Below are 19,410 nucleotides of genomic sequence, written 5' to 3' on the forward strand. Positions count from 1 at the left end.
TTTATAAGAGTAGGTTTTGTCTCCTTTTTATCTTGTTAAGTCTGCATAATGTTTGGTATTTATATTTGGCTTCCATTAAATCTTTCCACCTTTTAACGTTTCAGACACCCCAAAGTCTTGTACTAAGTCTTCTAAAAACTCCACTCCAGTTCCTTCAAAGCAGTCAGCAAGGTGGCAAGTTGCAAAAGAGCTTTATCAAACTGAAAGTAATTATGTTAATATATTGGCAACAATTATTCAGGTAAGTATGAGTTTGATTGGAAAATGAGTTCTGTTCCAGTGTTCCTAAGTAAAAAAATCTAGGTGATATTGTTTCTTACAAGAAAATTATATAAACATAGAATTTGAACATGGATGTTAAAAATGGAATTGTGTGACAAAAACTGCTGTTAGGGAAATGTCATAACTGTAGTATTACCTTTTATTTATCCAGAATAGCACCATTTTTAATAATTACTTTAAAGAGAACAGAACTCAGTAGATGATCTCAGTATCAAGTTTAATTCAGAATTTTGCAGGTTCCTTGTCAAGATACTGCATTTATATTTGGAAGTGATAGATAACTTTTTCTGAAAGTATGGGTTCTAAGAGTCATTGCTTTGTTTTTAGTACTGTATATATGTGAAAAACATTGCCTATACAATAGCAATGAAGCATAACAGTGTTGATATAAGTAATTTTTTTCAGTAATCATTTCATGTGACTTATGAAATATGCAGTGGTTAGTCATAAATAGATGTTAACTCATTGCTTACCAATATTAAAATGTACTATAAAGTTATTTCTGAAGAAAACAGCTCTAATGAATCCTTGTAGGATGAGATTATAAAAGATATTAAGGAATAAACTGAAATTTAACATTCTGAAAGACAATAATAGGCCATTATGTTGGCATCTGTAGAAAGAAGGAAGAAATCTGTTTAAGGTAATGAAAGAGATAGGTTGACATACTGTTAAGAAAATGAAGTTGGTAACACCAAGCTTATCTTTCAGTAGAAAACAATATGGAGTTTCTGATTTGGGTTTAGTTTTTAATTGACCTTTATTTGAATTCATAAAATAACTCATTAAGGTCCAGTTTAATAGCCTTTAAGTTGCTTGTACCATTGATAAAATACATGGATAAGACATGGAAAGACTTCTTACTTGATGGTCATAGAGGTTATTTTTCACGGTTAATTATTTGTTTAGCAGCAGTCAAGGTTTTATGAGGTTCTTTGCTGTATTAGATTTATTTTAAGTCACCTTTGCTCTTCCTTCTCAAAGGAAATCACTCTAGATAGATGAGTTTCTTGTTGAAGTTTTTATAATGATTCAAAATGTGGTTGAGTAGCAAAAAATCCCTTTGGCATATACTATTCGTGTACTTTAGTAGCATTTATTGCTTAGAAATGTAAATTCTTTCAAGCCATGGTAAAATGCATTGAAGTTTCAGAATTCTAATTTGCATATCAATTAAATTCACTAAAACTCCTTTTAAAAAAGCTCATGAAATTATTAGACTGGAGAAAGTTTCATACCACTTTGCTTAGTATAAACTCATCAAAGGTTTGTTTAAAAGATTGTGGCCTAAATTCGTGATGGTATTCTCTCTTTAAAACCTTTTTTTTTTGCCGGGCGCGGTGGCTCAAGCCTGTAATCCCAGCACTTTGGGAGGCCGAGGCGGGCGGATCACGAGGTCAGGAGATCGAGACCACAGTGAAACCCCGTCTCTACTAAAAATACAAAAAATTAGCCGGGCGCGGTGGCGGGCGCCTGTAGTCCCAGCTACTCAGGAGGCTGAGGCAGGAGAATGGCGTGAACCCGGGAGGCAGAGCTTGCAGTGAGCCGAGATTGCGCCACTGCACTCCAGCCTGGGCGACAGAGCGAGACTCCGTCTCAAAAAAAAAAAAAAAAACCTTTTTTTTTTTGTACAGACGGGGTCTTGCTATGTTGCCCAGGGTGGTCTCAAACTCCTGTGCTCAAGCGATCCCCCTGCCTCAGCCTCCCAATGTGTTGTAATTACAGGCCTGAGCCACTGCACCCCGCCCATGATAATATTCTCATTAAAGAACTTTGTTTTAGGACTGATATTTTCCTTTTTGGGGGGATAGGATTTGGAATAACTTAATTATAACTTATCCTCAAAATTAAATGAATATCCAGAGGCTTCTTTATTTATTCCACATACTACTTGGATGCCTAATTAATATAAAGTACTGTGCTAAGTGTTAAAGATTTTTTTTTTTTTAAAGAACTTTATACTAGAAGAAGAGATAAAACGTACACAATTATAATTACCAAATGGAAGGTATCAGCATAATAAAGGAGTTAAGGTATTAGATTTGTAAAGTGAGAGTTTTACTACTCGTTTAGTTTAGGGAAGGTATTGGGCTGGAATTTTCTGTGTGTTGTGCATCAGAAAAAGCTTCATACAGAAGGTAATGATTGAAGTGAACTTTTTTTTCCTAGAAAAATAAGTAATTTTACAGTTTATTTAATGGCAACTGGTACAGATGAAATTTCCTCCCTTTGGTAATGCCTTTTTTTGACAGAAGTTTCCAAATTAGCACTGATTATTTGCAAAAGTTATTAGATTAGCTGTACTATCATTTTCCTTAAAGTTGACTAAAGGTAACCTAGAATCACAGCCCTTAGATGGTCATACAAAATGATCATATAAGTCAGAGCTGGTTTATCACCAGCATTTATAAAAACAGACCTAGGGAAAGGTAGGTCCGAGACACATGCATGGTCTTCATATAGTGAATGTTTAGCTTGTTGTTACTATTATAAAATCAAAACAGTGAGAATATTCACAATGAAGTGAATTTTAAAATATGAATATGATTGGTACAAGTGGAGGATATAGATGAGAAGTCTCTTTGAGACTGAGTAAACAATACAAGTGATCATTCTGTATTATCAATAGCAAGGGTGTAGTAGGCATATAGATACAGTGAAAGTTGAGATGAGATGGCCTATACCAATCTAGAGAAGGCCTTTGAGTGGTGTGCTATGTTATCTAAGCTATAGAATACTTTTTTTATGAGATGAGAGATCAATAATATCTGACTTGCATTTCAGAAAGGTAACTTGGTTCACTTTGAAGGAGGAATTCAAGAGGGGAAATTGGGGAATCAGTGATAACAATTTGGAGGCTATTTCAGCAGTTGTGAGAGATTTTGAAGATCTGAACTTTTTAGGATAGTATCAGTGTTGATAAGAGGATAGATTTGAGAAATATTGGAAAAATAGAATCTTTCATTGTGGTTTCAGTTTTCATTTTCATACTGACTAATGATGTTGAACATATTGTCTTCATTTGACATCTGTATATCTTTTTTGTTGAAATAACTGTTCATATTTTTGGCCCACTTTTAAATTGGGTTGTTCCCTTTTTGAGTTTTGAGAATTCTTTCTTTAAAATTTTTGAGATAGGGTCTCACTTTGTTGCCCAGGCTGGAGTGCAGTGGTGCAATCTTGGTTTGGCTCACTGCAGCCTCCACCTTCTGGGTTCAAGTGATTCTCCCACCTCAGCCTCCCGAGCACTTGGGACTACAGGCATGTGCCAACACACCTGGCTCATTTTTGTATCTTTTGGTAGAGATGGGGTTTCACCATGTTGGCCAGTCTGGGAGAATTATTATTACTACTTTTTTTGAGACTGAGTCTTCCTCTGTCACCCAGGCTGGGAGTGCAGAGTGCCTCCCAAGTTCACCCCATTCTCCTGCCTCAGCCTCCCGAGTAGCTGTGACTACAGGCACCTGCTACCACACCTGGCTAATTTTGTTTTTGTATTTTTAGTAGAGATGGGGTTTCACCATCTTAGGCAGGATGATCTTGATCTCCCGACCTTGCGATCCGCCCACCTCGGCCTCTCAAAGTGCTGGGATTACATGCGTAACCACTGTGCCCGGCCGAGAATTCTTTATATATTGTGGATACTAGTCCTTTGTCAAACATGACTTGCAAATACTTTTTTGTCATTCATAGTGTATTTTTTTAATTCTCTCAAGTGTCTTTTGCTGAAGAAAAGTAAATTTTTATTCGTCTAATTTAACAGTTTTTTCATTCATAGATTGTGATATCATATATGAGAACGCTTTACCTAAGTTTAAGTCATGAAGATTTTCTCTTCTGTTTTATAGTTTTAGGTTTTTTGTTTATGTCCGTGACCCATTTTGAGTTAATTTTTGTATAAAGTGTTATATTTAGGCTGTGATTCATTTTTTGCTTATGGCAGATAGTATTGTAATACCATTTGTTGAAAGACTGTCCTTCTGCATTGAATTGCTTTTGTACCTTTGCCTAAAATTACTTGGCCATATTTGCATGAGTTTGTTTCTGAATTATCTGTTTTATTGATCTACGTATGTTTCTCCCCTCATGAATACCATATAGTCTAGAACACTACAGCTTTGTAGTAAGAAGCTTCTTTGCCTTTCCATATAAATTTTTAGAATCAGGTTTTCTATATCTGCAAAAAGTCCTGGAACTTTGGCGCTAAATTTATAAATCAATTTGAGGGAGAATTGACATTCTTACTGTGTTGATTCTTTCAATCCATGACCATCTGTCTACATTTATTTAGGTTGTCTTTGATTTATTTCATCAGTATTTAGCATCATGAACATATTATATTTATACTTAAGTATTTTAATTTTTTATTGTGATACTATTTAAATTATATTTTCCATTTGTAAGTTACTGGTGTATAGAAGTAAAATTGATTTGTGTCTGTGCATGCATATGCATGCACTGACCTTCTATCTTATGGCCTTGCCAAACTCATTTATTAGTTCTTAGTTTTTTTTCTTTTACTTTTTAGATTGATACGAGCAGCAACATATATACAAACAGATCTTCTAGCTTCAAATCCAGTCTTTCCCCCAAGCCAAGCTTCTACACTAACAATTTTAAAACATTTAGCACATATATTAAATATGTCTGGAGGCAACAGATTGCTTGTTGCTTTCATCTTTAGTAACTTGAATACAAAAGTAGAAATTACTCTTGTATCATACTAACAATTTTAATGATTGATTGCAAAACTGTGTGAACTTTTATTTGCTTCTAATGACATTTCATGACAAGAGCATATGTATATACATATACACAGGTATATAAATGGAGTACATAAATAGAATAAAATAGAATAGAAAATATGGGGAAAATGTCTCAAATTTAGGGAGAGTATTTTTTATTATTACTTCCTTCTCTATTAATATCTTGTGTCTCCTTTATCACTGTCTATATTTTAGCTCTTTTTCACGCAGTCTACTTAAACTAGTGTTTTTTCTCATTTAGTTATTTCAAATACCATTGGAAGAGGAAGGACAACGTGGTGGACCTATCCTTGCACCAGAGGAGATTAAGACTATTTTTGGTAGCATCCCAGATATCTTTGATGTACACACTAAGATAAAGGTAAATTTGTATATGTTAGATTGGTAGTAATTTTTTTCAGATTGTACATATTTATTACGATCTTTGAGGTACTTCTGGTCAGCTAAATAAGTTTTGTACGTAAAACTTCTTATTCCTTTATTAGTTCCTTTGAATCATTTGTCTCTTTGTTCCAGTGCCTCATAATGTTTGTTGTTTGCTTTTGTTGTTTGCTTTTGAGACAGTCTCACTCTGTCACCCAGGTTTTAGTGCATTGACGTGATCTTGGCTCACAGTAACCTCTGCCACCTGGGCTCAAGCAATTCTCCCGCTGCCCAAAAGTCCTGAGCAGCTGGGACCACAGGCATGTGCCACCATCCCAGCTAATTTTTATATTTTTTTGTAGAGATGGGTTTTGTCATGCTACCCAGGCTGGTTTTGAACTCCTGACCTCAAGTGATCCACCCGCCCCGGCCTCCCAAAGTGTGGGGATCGTAGGTGTGAGCCACCGTGCCCTGCCTTTTTTTTTTTTTCGAGATGGAGAATACTCTGTCACCCAGGCTAGCGTGCAGTGGCCTGATCATGACTTACTGCAACCTTGACCTCCTGGGCTCAAGTGATTCTCCCACCTCAGCCTCTCCCGAAGTAACTGGGATTACAGTTGCATGCAGCCATGCCAGGCTAATTTTTTTAAAAAAGTGTTTTGTAGAGACAGGGCAGGGTCTTGCTGTGTTGCCCAGGCTGGTCTCAAACTCCTGGACTCAACTGATCTTCCTGCCTTAGCCTCTCAGAATGCTAGGATTACAGCCATGAGCCATTGCACCTAACCTTTGTTTGCTGTTTTTTTATTTTCAGTTAATCCTACAAACAAGTAATTAAGGCTTTATGAAATGTATTCTGTAGAGACATGTGACTCCCAGTACTATTTTTCTTATGTTCCTATTGTTTTTACTCTTGGGGTGTATATTTTTGTTTTGCTTTGGCTTGTTTTGAAAACTCTAAACCTCTAATGGACTTAGAGTTCATTTAAGTCCCTTCTCCATTTATAGGTAGGTAAATGCCAAAAGTATTGAGACAATGCTGTCCTCTTTGGTGAAGGGCCTGTGATTTCCAGGTGTCAATCTCTTACACTAAAATAATTCCTGGACAGATTTAGCTGAACTCTTAAACTACTTTTTAAGTAAGTAGTTTAGTTTTATTTCCTCTTATTTTACCTATGTAGTACTTGAGCAAAGTTGATCAGTTTTCTTTTCAAAATAACTCACATTAATGTTTATGCCACATTCCAGTAAAAGAACCAATCTGAATTACCAGATGTTTTCAAATATATAGGATTGTTTTTTATTTTAGTATACATTATAAACAAAAAAAGCAGATCTATAAATTATTAAAAATGATATTTACCAATTGCTTGTATTTTGTGTTTTATCAGTATTGCTGATCATATTTCAGTTAATTTCTAGATCTAAAGAGAACTCTGAAGGAATCTTTGTTTAAAAAGCTTAGAAAGCTAGAGAGTTTCAGGCTAGTTAATCCTATTCCAATTAGGATTCTGAATTTTTGAAGAGGAAAGTACTTTTGGAATATTTTTTGTTTTGTAAGAATTACTGAGTGGCACAAAAGCAGAATGGAAGGTCAAGTAGGTTTTGTGGATTTTTTTTTTTTTTTTTTGAGGTGGAGTCTCACGCTGTCACCCAGGCTGGAGTGCAGTGGTGCGATCTTGGCTAACTGCAACCTCTGCCTCCTGGGTTCAGGTGATTCTCCTGCCTCACCCTCCCGAGTAGCTGGGACTACAGGCATGCACCACCATGCCTGAATAATTTTTGTATATTTAGTGGATCTGGGATTCTGCCATGCTGACCAGGCTGGTCTTGAACTCCTGACCTCAAGTGATCTGCCCGCCTCGACCTCCCAAGGTGCTGGGATTACAGGCATAAGGCACTGTGACTGGCCTGTCAAGTAGGTGTTTATCTTGGTGTTTTGCCGCTAACTTTGTGGATCAATTTGAATTTGTGTCAGTTATTTAGCTAGTCTGGACACTCTTCTATGACAAAATGTGTTATTTTATGTTTGCAGAGTCATAATCTTAATTTAGAAAATCATATTCTTTGATTCAGTGAAGCTTTGAAAATTTGTCACCCTTTAGTTTTCTCAAGTGTAACTTAATTCTTTAAGCTTCTTTTGTAAGATGGTACTTCAACTATTAGTTTTTCAGTTTTTTCTTTTTTTTTTTATCATCTAGGCTGGAGTGCAGTGGCCTGATCTGAGCTCACTGCAACTATTTGTGTTTTTTTAGCTGATTTCAGGTTTGTCAAATATTTAAAAATTTTAAAGCTTATGTTCCTTTCTACCTGAAACCAGTACGTGCCGTGAAACATTTGTAAAACTCAAGAGAAAAGGAAAAAGGGAGAGAAATACCCATAATTCCATTATCCAAATATGTCTAAAATTTTGGGTTTTTTTCTTTATCCTTGTAACACATAGCAGTTTTTTTTCCTGTTTAAAATGAAGCCAACCATCTATTGAGCATTACCACATCTGTTGAGCAAGAAGTTGGTATTATGGTACACATTTTAGAAATGTGAAACCGGTACACACAGAGAATAACTTTACAGAGGCAGTCATCTAATAAACCTTCTATAGAGCAGACTATATTTCAGAGTGCCTAAAGATGATTTTGCTTTCCTAGAGCAATGTTCTTATGTATTTTACAGGTTTATGAATTAATACTTGTAAAGCATTTAGAGGAATCCCTAACAGATAGTTATGCTCATAAAATCCTCTATGATGTAGGAATAATTACTTTCCTTATTTTTCAGAATAGGAAATTGAGGAACATAGCTTAAATAACTTGTCCAAGGGCACAGAAGTAACAAGCCCAAGAGCCAGTATTTAAACCTCAGTAGTCAGTGCCAGAATTCACTGCATTATATTGCCCCAAGATTAGACTTATTTATAATATTTTTCTTTCTTTTTTTTTTCTTTCAAGTGCAATTCTGAACAGTTCAATCTTCCCAGTTCTTGATGTGTGTGGGCTGTTAAAATATTCTTGCTTTGAGTTTACTTTTATGCTATTGAAAGTAGTTTTTCTCCCTCTTGAACTTTACTGTGATTCTTAAATTATTTGTCTTTAGGATCCCTTTTCATTCTTAAAGATTGAAGAAGTTTTACTTATGTGGATTTTATATATTGGTATTTGCTGTATTCAAAAATTTAAAATATTACTTAACATGTATTATTTTTTAACAGCTTTATTGAGGTACATCTTACATGTTTTTAAATTCACCTATTTAAAATACACAATTCAGGCTGGGCCTGGTGGCTCCTGCCTGTAATCCCAGCACTTTGGAAGGCTGAGGCAGGAATATCACTTGAATCTAGGAGTTTGAGACCAGCCTGGTCAACATAGTGAGAACCCATTTTTGCAAAAAAAAAAAACAGTTAGCTGGCTGTGGTGGCACATGCCAATAGTCCCAGCTACTTGGGAAGCTTAGGTGGGAGGATTGCTTGAGCTTGGGTGGTTGAGGCTACAGTGAGTTGTGCCACTGCACTCCAGCCTGAGCAAAAGAGTGAGACCCTGTCTCAAAAAAAAAAAAAAAAAAAAAGAAACTATGATACAATTCAGTATTTTAATAACTTAACCAAGTGGTACGACCATCACTATACATCCACTCTAGGACATTTTCACTACCCACCCTAAATAAGATGTCTACTTAAAATTAATCTTTATTTCTACACCCAGCCATAGGCAACCACTAATGTACTTTCTGTATCTATGATTTTGCCTTTTCTGGACATTTTATATATTTAATATGTTATACATTGATACTATGTATATATACATAGCATATAGATATACTATTTGATACACTATATAGTATTGTAAATATGTTTATATAGTATGTGGTCTTTTAGATATGGTTTCCTCTTAGCATGTTTTTTTTTAGTTCATCTAAATGTAGCATGTTAAAAGTTCTTTTTTTCTGGTCAAATAATATTCCATTATATGACTGTACTAACTTTTAAAAGTCTGTTCACCAGTTGATAGACATTTAGATTGTTTCCATTTTTGGCTGTTATGAATAATGCTGCTGTGAGAGTGTGGTGTGCAGATCTGTGTGGACATGTTTTCATTTCTCTTGAGTAGGTACCTAGGAGTAGGATTGATGAGCTGTATGGTAGTTTTGTATTTAAAAATTTTGAGAAAATGCCAGGGTTTTCCCATTATTTTGAAGTTAATTAGTTAATTTATTTAGAGATGTGGTCCTGCCAAATTGCCCAGGCCAGCCTCGAACTCTGGTCTCAAGTGATCCTCCCATGTCAGCCTTCTGAGAAGCTCAGACCCATCAGTTGTTATTTTCACCAGTAATGAATGAGAGTTCCAATTTCTCCACATTCTTGAAAAACACTTATCTTTTTTTCTTAAATTATAACCATCCTAGTGGGTGAGGAAACATCTCTTGTGGCTTTAATTGTATTTCCCTAATGATTAATGATAAGTGTCTTTTCACATGGTTATTGGCCATTTGTATATTATTTTTGGTGAAATGGCTACTTTCTGTTGCCTGTTTTTTGATTGGATTGTCTTCTTGAGTTGTAAGGGTTCTCTGTAAATTCTAGATACAAGTTTTCTTGAAATACAAAAGTTTTAAATTTTGATGAAGTTCCATGTATTCATTTTTTCTGTGATTTCAGTGTCATATCTAAAAAATTTTTTTTCTAACTCAAGATTTTGAAGATTGTTTTCTGTGTTTTCTTCAAAAATTGTTTTGCTTGAGGTGAGGGTGTAAGTTCATCTTTTTGCATGTGGGATATCTAATTTTATATTAATTCACTTAAAATGATAGCTCATTACATGGTAACACAAGTAACATTATTTAAGAAAAATAATTTCCCAAACAAAAATAATTCGTAAGGGGAGTGGTAGTATTGTAGTTTTTTTACTGTCTGGCTTAACAGAAGACTGATTCTCATATCTGCTTCTGCATTCAGTCTGTTGCAATATCACATATCATGTAGCTTCTAGAAAACAACTGTATACTTGTGAGAGAATGAGTGAAAAAGTCACATAATGCTTTAGCAGTATTACAAAAATAATTTTAATCTCAGGGATCCCACTGAAAGGGTGTCCCAGGAGTCTTTGTTGAAACTTTAGATGACACTTTAGAGAGTCTTTAGTATAAGAGCTTGTTGATGGATGTCTACTTTAAAATCACTTAGAATTTCAATTAGGGCCTGTCATTTCTTGGCATCTCATTTTATCATCTGATTTGTTTGTTTATTATAAAGCTTTTAAATGTTCTTCTAAGTTTTTACAAAGAAGTAATATTTTAGAATGACCATGAAGAATTAACAAACTGTGGTTCATGGGCCAAATCCAGCCCATTGCATGTTTTGGTTAAAAGAAGTTTTATTGGAACACAGCCACACTCATTTATTCACACTTTTAAATTTACTGACCCCCTGTTAGAGATTACAGTTTTTAATGACTGATGTTAAATAAATTAAAAAAACCTCATTTTTAGAGTTTCTTAGATTTAGCAGCAGGATTGAAAGTAGTTTTCTATAATTAATAACACCAATCAGCTTTATAGTTAATAAAAAATATTGAGTTATCACATCATATTGGAAAGTTAGGCTTATCGACTTTACATTTTATATTTTAAAAATGTTTTTCAAAGGATGTTTTCTTTGTAGTAAAAGTTAATTCCTTGTTGAAGAGAAAGAATGGGATGTTCATTGTTTTACACATCAAATTAAGACACTTGGTAAAGTGCTTCTTTCCAATGAGTATCTCAGAAATATTAAAAGTTGTATAAGGAGCTGTCAGGTTTAATTTTAAATATTTCAATTTGTGCTATTTCAGGATGATCTTGAAGACCTTATAGTTAATTGGGATGAGAGCAAAAGCATTGGTGACATTTTTCTGAAATATGTAAGTATTGTATTTCTTTTTTAAGTTTTCAGATTAAAATATGATCTCATCAAGGACTGGCAAGGAATGTAATTTACCTATCTAAATGTGAGAGGTTTTAAAACTTTGACATGATTGTGTTTATAAAATATATTGGAAATGTTCTTTGTCTTCTGAAACATGCCTTCTATATGCAATTTAACACTTTAATAGCCCAAGATTATTAGAAGAATGCCAATTATCATGCTGTGGTATAATTGTTTTAGTATGTATCAAGTTATTTGCCCTTCATAAATGGCCACAGATTGCATTTTTATTTTATATATTATTTAATTTTCATTTTAAGTTCAGGAGTACATGTACAGGTTTATTATATAGGTAAAATTGTGTCATGGGGGTTAATTGTACAGATTGTTTCGTCACCCAGGCGTTAAGCCTGGTACCTATTAGTTATTTTTCCTGTTCGTCTCCTTTCTCCTACCCTCCACCTTCCAATAGGCCCCAGGTATGTGTTGTTCCCCTCTTATGTGTCTATGTCTTATCATTTAGCTCCCACTTACAAGTGAGAACATGTGGTGTTTGGTTTTCTGTTGCTGTGTTAGTTTGCTAAGGATGATGCCCTCCAGCTCCATCTATGTTCCTGCAAAGGGCATGATCTCGCATTTTTTTTTTAATGGCTGCATAACATTCCATAGTGTATATGTACCACATTTTCTTTATCAAGTCTACCGTTGATGGGCGCTTAGGTTGACTCCATGTCTTGCTATTGTGAATATTGCTGAATTCTACCAGATGTACAAAGAAGTTTTTATTTTTCTCCCTTCTTAGTTGATAACACTTTTTGCTGTCATGTCTGTTTCTATTTAAAGGCTTCTAATGAACTGCCTCTTACTAGGATAAGAACCACATAATGAACTGCTTCTTACTAGGATAAGAACCACGCAACTTAAGTTTCATAAATTCATTTTGGCAAGGTTCTGTGAATAGAATTTAGAAGTTTCTTTGAACCTCTTTAAATAGGATTTGTAAGTTTCAGTGCCTTGAGTACTGGTATTTATACTTTTATTTTTTGAGGCCTCTAACTTCTTTCCTTACAAAATAATCTCTTAGGTGTTTTTTCAGTTTGTTTGAGAATTAAAAATTTACAAATTATTTTCTGATTTTCTTTGATGACCTTTTAATTTTCTCAATCAGCCAACACTGTTTTCCTTTTCTTGCTTGCATTTTTGGGTAATATAACTGATCTTTTAATGGTGGTTTGGATTTTTGAATAAATACCATGCTTTTGGAATCTACATAGATCAGCTGTAATTTAATTGATATTTTTTAAACTCATAGACATGTTTGTATCAGTACAATAAGCTTTAACATATCTTTTGTTTTTTTTTCTGAGTCTTCATGTTTTAGACTATGTATACCAATTGATGTATTTTGTTTAGCAATTAACTCTTTACTGAGAAATTTATAAAATAAATTTCTATATTTGAGAACAAACTTACTTTAAACTTTTGCATCCAATATGTCAGACTGTGACTATTAATTATTTGACTTTAAGTTACATTGTCTCTAAGGGTGACAAATGCATAACAAATAATGTTTTTTTCCCTTTTCTTCCTAGTCAAAAGATTTGGTAAAAACCTACCCTCCCTTTGTAAACTTCTTTGAAATGAGCAAGGAAACAATTATTAAATGTGAAAAACAGAAACCAAGATTTCATGCTTTTCTCAAGGTAATGTGTATTTCTTTCAAATAAAAATTTGAGAATTATTTCTGAAGTAATTCACCACAATTATGAAAAAATGAAGTAAATTTTAACTTTAGTAAAATGTATCCATTAATATCTGTTAATTTTAATTATACTTATGGGTGATCATGATATTTAGCTTTGGAAGGTTTGATATATTCAGTATTAGGTGCTAGGAGGCAGCTGAGTGAATAAGAATGTTATATGTGGTCTTTTTTTTTTTTTTTTAAATTGTGGCCAGGTGCACCGGCCAATGTCAGCCTGTAATCTTAGCACTTCGAGAGATTGATGAGGGAGGATTGCTTGAAGCTAGGAGTTTGAGACCATCCTGAGCAACATAATGAGACTCCCATCTCAACAAAAAGTTTTTCTTAAAAGTTTTATGTATTTTAGTTCTCAAAACACCTAGTGATTTTCCAGTGAGATTTGTTTTGCTTTTAATGATTTTTTTTCTTAGCAGTTCCTTTCTATGGTATTAGCATAATTAATATTATTAAATGTGCTTTTTCTTGTGAATGATGTAGACTTAAGAAAAATTTAAGGTGGGATATATAGGACTGTGTAGAGGAACTCACTTTTTATGTAAGATGTTAACCACTGGCTGGCCAAGAGGACATTTCAGGCCCTGAAAAATTATTCAGCCAAGTAATCTGCCATGGAGAAATTCCACTTCTTCTGTATTAGTTTGTATTACAGACACTAATGATAAGGTGTAATCCAGTAAAAGTAGGGCATGTAATCTTTGCAGAAAACCTTTTTTGAAATTGTTGAATACATTTTTTTCAGATAAACCAAGCAAAACCAGAATGTGGACGGCAGAGCCTTGTTGAACTTCTTATCCGACCAGTACAGAGGTTACCCAGTGTTGCATTACTTTTAAATGGTACTTGTCTGATCTGTTTCAAACTATGTCAGATATTTTAATGGAATTGTTTTTTCCAAAAAAGATTAATTTCTTCTCATTTTTAGAGTTAGATTTCAGCATTAAAGTTTATATATGTTTTGCTTTATGGATTATCTTAAAAAATAGTTTACTGGTGCTACTAAAATTCAGCCTGGCCTGAAATATTTTGTTGATTAGTAGTATATATTTTGTCTTTTGATTTAAAAGTTTTCTTAATATTTCATGGTGTGTCACTAATTCAAAATCATTTTACATCCAAGTACATATAAAATTTGCCCACAGAATCACAAGGAGAAGATAATTTGTATGTCCTGACTTTTTTGTAGCCCTTTTTAAAATTTTAGTAAAGTTCTATATACTTGGCTTTGTGCTTACCTTTTTTGACCTTAGGTTGTTCAGAATACTCTTGAAACATATCTATTTATTCTAGAACTGAACTATAGGTATCAATAGAAGAGAGTTTTACAGCAGATAATTTTTATGAATAAATTTTGCCTGTGGTAAAAAATGTATATGTATATTTTGTTACATTTAGCTGGCTAAGGACAGTATCAGTTTTTATTTTATTCTTAATTAACTATGAAAACAAAATTATAGCCTGTAATCCCAGCACTTTGGAAGACCGAGGGTAAGCCCAGGACTTGGAGACCAGTCTGGGAAACATTCAGGGACCTTGTCTCTAAAAATAATTAAAAAAGAAAAAGGATAACTAAATTATAAGCAGGAAAAAGTCTATAATAAAAGATTTAATTCCTAAGCTAAATCTACACTAATAACGTACAGCAGACAAGGAGGCAAATTTTGTGACTGTTTAATCTGTTATTTTCTGTAAAAATCTTGGTTAGTATATGAATTATAGTACTAACTAAAAATTTGATAATTTTTTTGTTTTTTAGAGTTATCTAATATAGTTGAGAATTACTGGCTTATAAAATGATTTGTCCACTATTTAAAACTGTTCTGTTTTGCAAATTATAAGGAGAATATATGAACAAACTTCAGGTTTCCAAAACATTGTGGTTTTCTTCTAATTTGCATACCTTCATTATTGTTTAAGTACTTGTAGAAATTCGTAAATGTTACAAATACAATGATTTCCAGGCTTTATTACTATTATTCCACATGACAGATTAGGTGGACAGTGGTACTAGATTAAACCTAGATTTGATAAGCATATGCCAAGGATGGCATAGGGAATACAAATAAACAACCTGGATTAGAAGAGTCAACGTGTTAAGTATAAATCTCTAAGGTAACAAAATCTGTGCTTAAAGATACCAGATGCTCTCTGTGATGTAACCATGGGCCCCAGTATGACATACAAAATACATTATGATTTCTGAGCTTATTGAGGATCATGTGTTTTCATTTAGCACCATGGAGAGAGTTGGAGGAATTTGGGAGTCCCCAAGCATTACTTGAAGGGATTGGAATAGCAGTGTAAGAAAATCAGGATTACATATTCTGAAAATTTAGTCAGTAAAAATGGAAACCTTAACAGATGTGTAATCAGAGATCTTTTTATGGAACAGTGCTTAAAACTTTTTAAAAAATAAGGATTGAATATTATCTTTAAAAATTAGCTGTATCAAGATGGACAGCATTTTAGTCTTAGATGAGAAATCACTGAATTTTTTATGCATGGAAAAAACGTTGTATTATTACAGATCTTAAGAAGCATACAGCTGATGAAAATCCAGACAAAAGCACTTTAGAAAAAGCTATTGGATCACTAAAGGAAGTAATGACGTAAGTGCATTATTTTCAATTTTTGATCGTGCCTTAGATTTTGAATGGAATTGATAGAAAACTAGAATCATAAATAGGAAAATATCAATAACAAATTTTTGTAAAATATCTAAATTATTTTTCTAATAGTGTAGTTACACATTAAAATGAAATATTGTAAGAATACGTTCATTAATCAAAACATTTATTTCTGAAGCTATTAAACTATTGTGCACAGAGAATAATAGTTTAGAAACTTGAAAATGTTACAAATTCCCTAATAGGCATTTTCTTCATATAACTCTAGTCATAGCTTGTTTCTGTCTTCATATTAATGTGGATTGCCCAAATATAACTTGAGAATGTGACCACAGTGAAACGAAAAGGTTTATAATACTTTTTCACTTTAATTTTTAAACTTTTTGTTTTCTACCTAGAGTTCTGTGGAATTAAATTGGCAGGATTGGTTGGAAATGTATTAAAAGTATAAATTTAATGAAATTGATCTGGGGAATTTGGTCATAAACTTAGGCTGCTTACTATGGGTCTAACTTGGAAACAGGACTGACCAGAAATGATCTTCTGACTGTTAGGAGCAGAGTGGAAAACTCTCTTACCATTAGCTGTTTCTGTTTTGCCTCAGAGAAGGCACTTTTAGTGGACTGTATGTATCAGTATATTTAATAGATTTAATTGATTTCTGAGATGCCAGGGTGCTTCTGTATGAGAGTTTCTTGAAAGACTTCCAGAAGGTCTCTTAAGGAGAAACTTCACTAGCTCTAGAAAGGGGATTCAGCGGAGGCCTCCCTCTCATTCTCTTATTTGAGACAATAATGCTCAAATTAGTTATTACCAGCTTTTGTTGCTGCTGAAAGGGTTATGTAGATAAGTGTCCCAAGACTCCTTCAGATACCAAAATCTGTAGGTGCTCAAGTCCCCTACAGTCAGCATCTGCATATATGGAGGGCCAAGTGTATATACTTTTTTGTTTTGTTTTCTTTTTTGCATATGTATTTTGTATATTCACCAACCAGCCATCATGCTTTTGATTATTTTCCCCTAGAACCAGGATAACAGTATTGAGACTATTATGATGATAATTCTCTGTAATTTTTCAACACTTTATGGTTTAAAATACTCTGACACACATTATTTACCTTGATCTTTTCAACAAACTTTATGAAGTAGGCAGTCATTGTTTTCATATTTTTATAAAAGAAATTGAGAGGTTGTTACCTGCTCAATTTATCTGTTTAGAGTGTAGAATACTCTACAAGTGGCTTATGCTATTTGTTATTTATGTACAATATATTTTGGTAAGCAAAGATTATAAAGTAAGTAAGGAAAAGCAGCAAATAGATTAGTCATTTGACCTGTTGCCTTCTTTAGAATAGTGTCAAGCTGGCCGCTGTAGGGATAATGAGCTGAATCAGTAAGACATTATTTAAGTTTCTTGAGAACTTTTTTAGTATATCCCTACCCTAAGTGCCTTTCTCATAGATTTTCAATAAATGTTAAATTATAGGACCTGATATTTTAATGTCGAATTGTGATGCTGATTAATAAGCCTTATAGAATTTTACCAGATCTAAATTCTCGAGATTCTTGAACATTTAGCCTAGAGATTTAATGCTTATTATGGTTGATTAAAACCACTGTAACCTATCAGATATAGGAAATAATGACACAGCACCAATTCACTAGTCCTTGCCATTTAAGCAAACTAAAAAAGCCTCCTAAAATTGAATTCTAACAACATCAGTTATACATGCTTGGATTTTCAATATTAATTTATTATAGATATGTTTTTAGTTCAAATATGGCTTTTTTTCCTTAAACTGCACATATTTAAAATATAGTTTGATTAATTTCAGCACACATATGCTCCCATGAAACCATCACCACAATCAAGATGAAGAACATTTCTATCATTCCCAAAATTTACTCATGCCCCTTGGTAATCTCTTTTTCTGGCCCATCCTATTTTATCCTTCCCAAGGCAACCGTCCATCACTGTAATTTAGGAATGCCCCAGATACTGTGGGTTAGGTTGCAGACCATGACAGTAAAGGAAATATCCCAGTAAAGCAAGTCATGTAAATTTTTTCATTTCTCAGGGCATATAAAAGTTACGTTTACACTATACTATAGCCTGTGAATTGTGCAGTAGCATTATGTTTAAAAATTAATGTACATATCTTAATGAAAAATTATTGTTAAGAAATGCTAACAGGCAGAGCGCGGTGGCTCATGCCTGTAATCCCAACACTTTGGGAGGCTGAGGCGGGTGGATCACGAGGTCAGGAGTTCGAGACCAGCCTGGCCAAGATGGTGAAACCTCGTCTCTACTGAAAATACAAAAATTAGCCGGGCATGGTGGTGGGTGCCTGTAATCCCAGCTACTCGGGAGGCTGAGGCATGAGAATCGCTGGAACCCGGAGGTGGAGGTTGCAGTGAGCTGAGATTGCGCCGTTGCAGTCTAGCCTGGATGACAGAGCAAGACTCTGTCTCAAAAAAAAAAAAAAAGCTAACAATTATCTGAGCCTTCAGTAAGTTACAGTCTTTTTGCTAGTGGGGGATCTTGCCTTGATGTTGATGGCTGTTTACCAGGGTCGTGGTTGCTGAAGGCTAGGATGGCTGTGGTAATTGCTTCTCTCTCTCTCTTTTTTTGTTTTTGTTTTTGAGACAGGATCTCACTCTGGTCGCCCAGGCCGGAGTGCAGTGGCACAGTCTCAACTCACTGCAGCCTCCACCTCCTCCCACCTCATCCACTTGAGTAGCCGGGATTACAGGTGTGTACCACCACACCCGGCTAACTTTTATATTTTTTGTAGAGATGGGGTTTTGCCATGTAGCTCAGGCTGGTCAAAAACTCCTGAACTCAAGCGATTGCTCACCTCGGCCACCCAAAGTATTGGGATTACAGGCATGAGCCACCACAGCCGGCCAACACTTTGTTAAAATAAGACAGCAATGAAGTTGGCCATATCAGTTGACTTTTTCTTTCATGAACGATTTCTGTGTAGCATGCAGTGCTGTTGGATAGAATTTAACCCATAATAAACTGCAAAGTTGGGGTCACTTCTCTTAGATTTTGACACCACGTTATCAACTAAGTGTCTGTAGTATTATTCTAAATCCTTTCTTGTCATTTCAACAGTGTTCACAGGATCTTCACCAGGAGTAGAGTCCATCTCAAGAAACCACTTTCTTTGCTTATATGTAAGAAGCAGCTCTTTTATCTGTTCTGGTTTGTTCATGAGATTTTAGCAATTCAGTCCCATCTTTAGTCTCCACTTAAAATTGTAGTCCACTTGCTATTTCTGCCACATCTGCAATTCCCTCTGCAACTGAAATCTTGAACCCCTCCCAGTCATCCATAAGGATTGGAATCAACTTCTTCCAAACTATTAATGTCGATATTTTGACCTCCCATGATTCACAAATGTTCTTTTTTTTTTTTTCATTTTTATTTGTGCCTTCTTCTTGGCCTGAGCTCTGGCTTTTGGTTTTTTCTCCCTCACCTCTCTGCTGCTGACCACTGCAGGCTCTTTGAACCTTGAGAGTTACCTCCCCTGAGGTCTCCGCCTATGCCTTCAACCTCTCACGCTCAGCTTCACCTGCCCGACATATGGTCTTAAATGGCAACCCAGATGGTGAATCCTTTCTAGTAGGTTTTCTTTTTCTTTCTTTTTTTGTCAGTTCAAGTTTAACAGAAACTGCAAAAGATAATTGGCTGATGCCGTCTAATGA

The 19,410-nt window shown here is 34.5% G+C and overlaps 1 protein-coding gene and 1 non-coding gene across 17 annotated transcripts in view; one reads left to right on the plus strand and one right to left on the minus strand.

The window, feature by feature from the left end:
- Positions 1-19,410, plus strand: part of ECT2 (epithelial cell transforming 2) — a 69,528-nt gene that overhangs the window by 18,660 nt on the left and 31,458 nt on the right. For all 16 annotated transcript variants that reach the window (XM_063621682.1, XM_063621684.1, XM_063621676.1 and 13 more), the window contains 6 exons: positions 105-241; positions 5,290-5,409; positions 11,234-11,302; positions 12,900-13,010; positions 13,812-13,908; positions 15,597-15,678. In XM_063621682.1, the coding sequence (XP_063477752.1) occupies positions 105-241; positions 5,290-5,409; positions 11,234-11,302; positions 12,900-13,010; positions 13,812-13,908; positions 15,597-15,678 (616 nt within the window). The remainder of the gene's footprint in view (positions 1-104; positions 242-5,289; positions 5,410-11,233; positions 11,303-12,899; positions 13,011-13,811; positions 13,909-15,596; positions 15,679-19,410) is intronic.
- LOC134733379 (small nucleolar RNA SNORA72) lies at positions 2,673-2,801 on the minus strand. Its single transcript, XR_010116825.1, has one exon. It is a non-coding gene; the product is annotated as a small nucleolar RNA SNORA72 (small nucleolar RNA).

This window comes from Symphalangus syndactylus, chromosome 17 (genome assembly GCF_028878055.3).
Source record: "Symphalangus syndactylus isolate Jambi chromosome 17, NHGRI_mSymSyn1-v2.1_pri, whole genome shotgun sequence".
NCBI classification, from domain to species: domain Eukaryota; kingdom Metazoa; phylum Chordata; class Mammalia; order Primates; family Hylobatidae; genus Symphalangus; species Symphalangus syndactylus.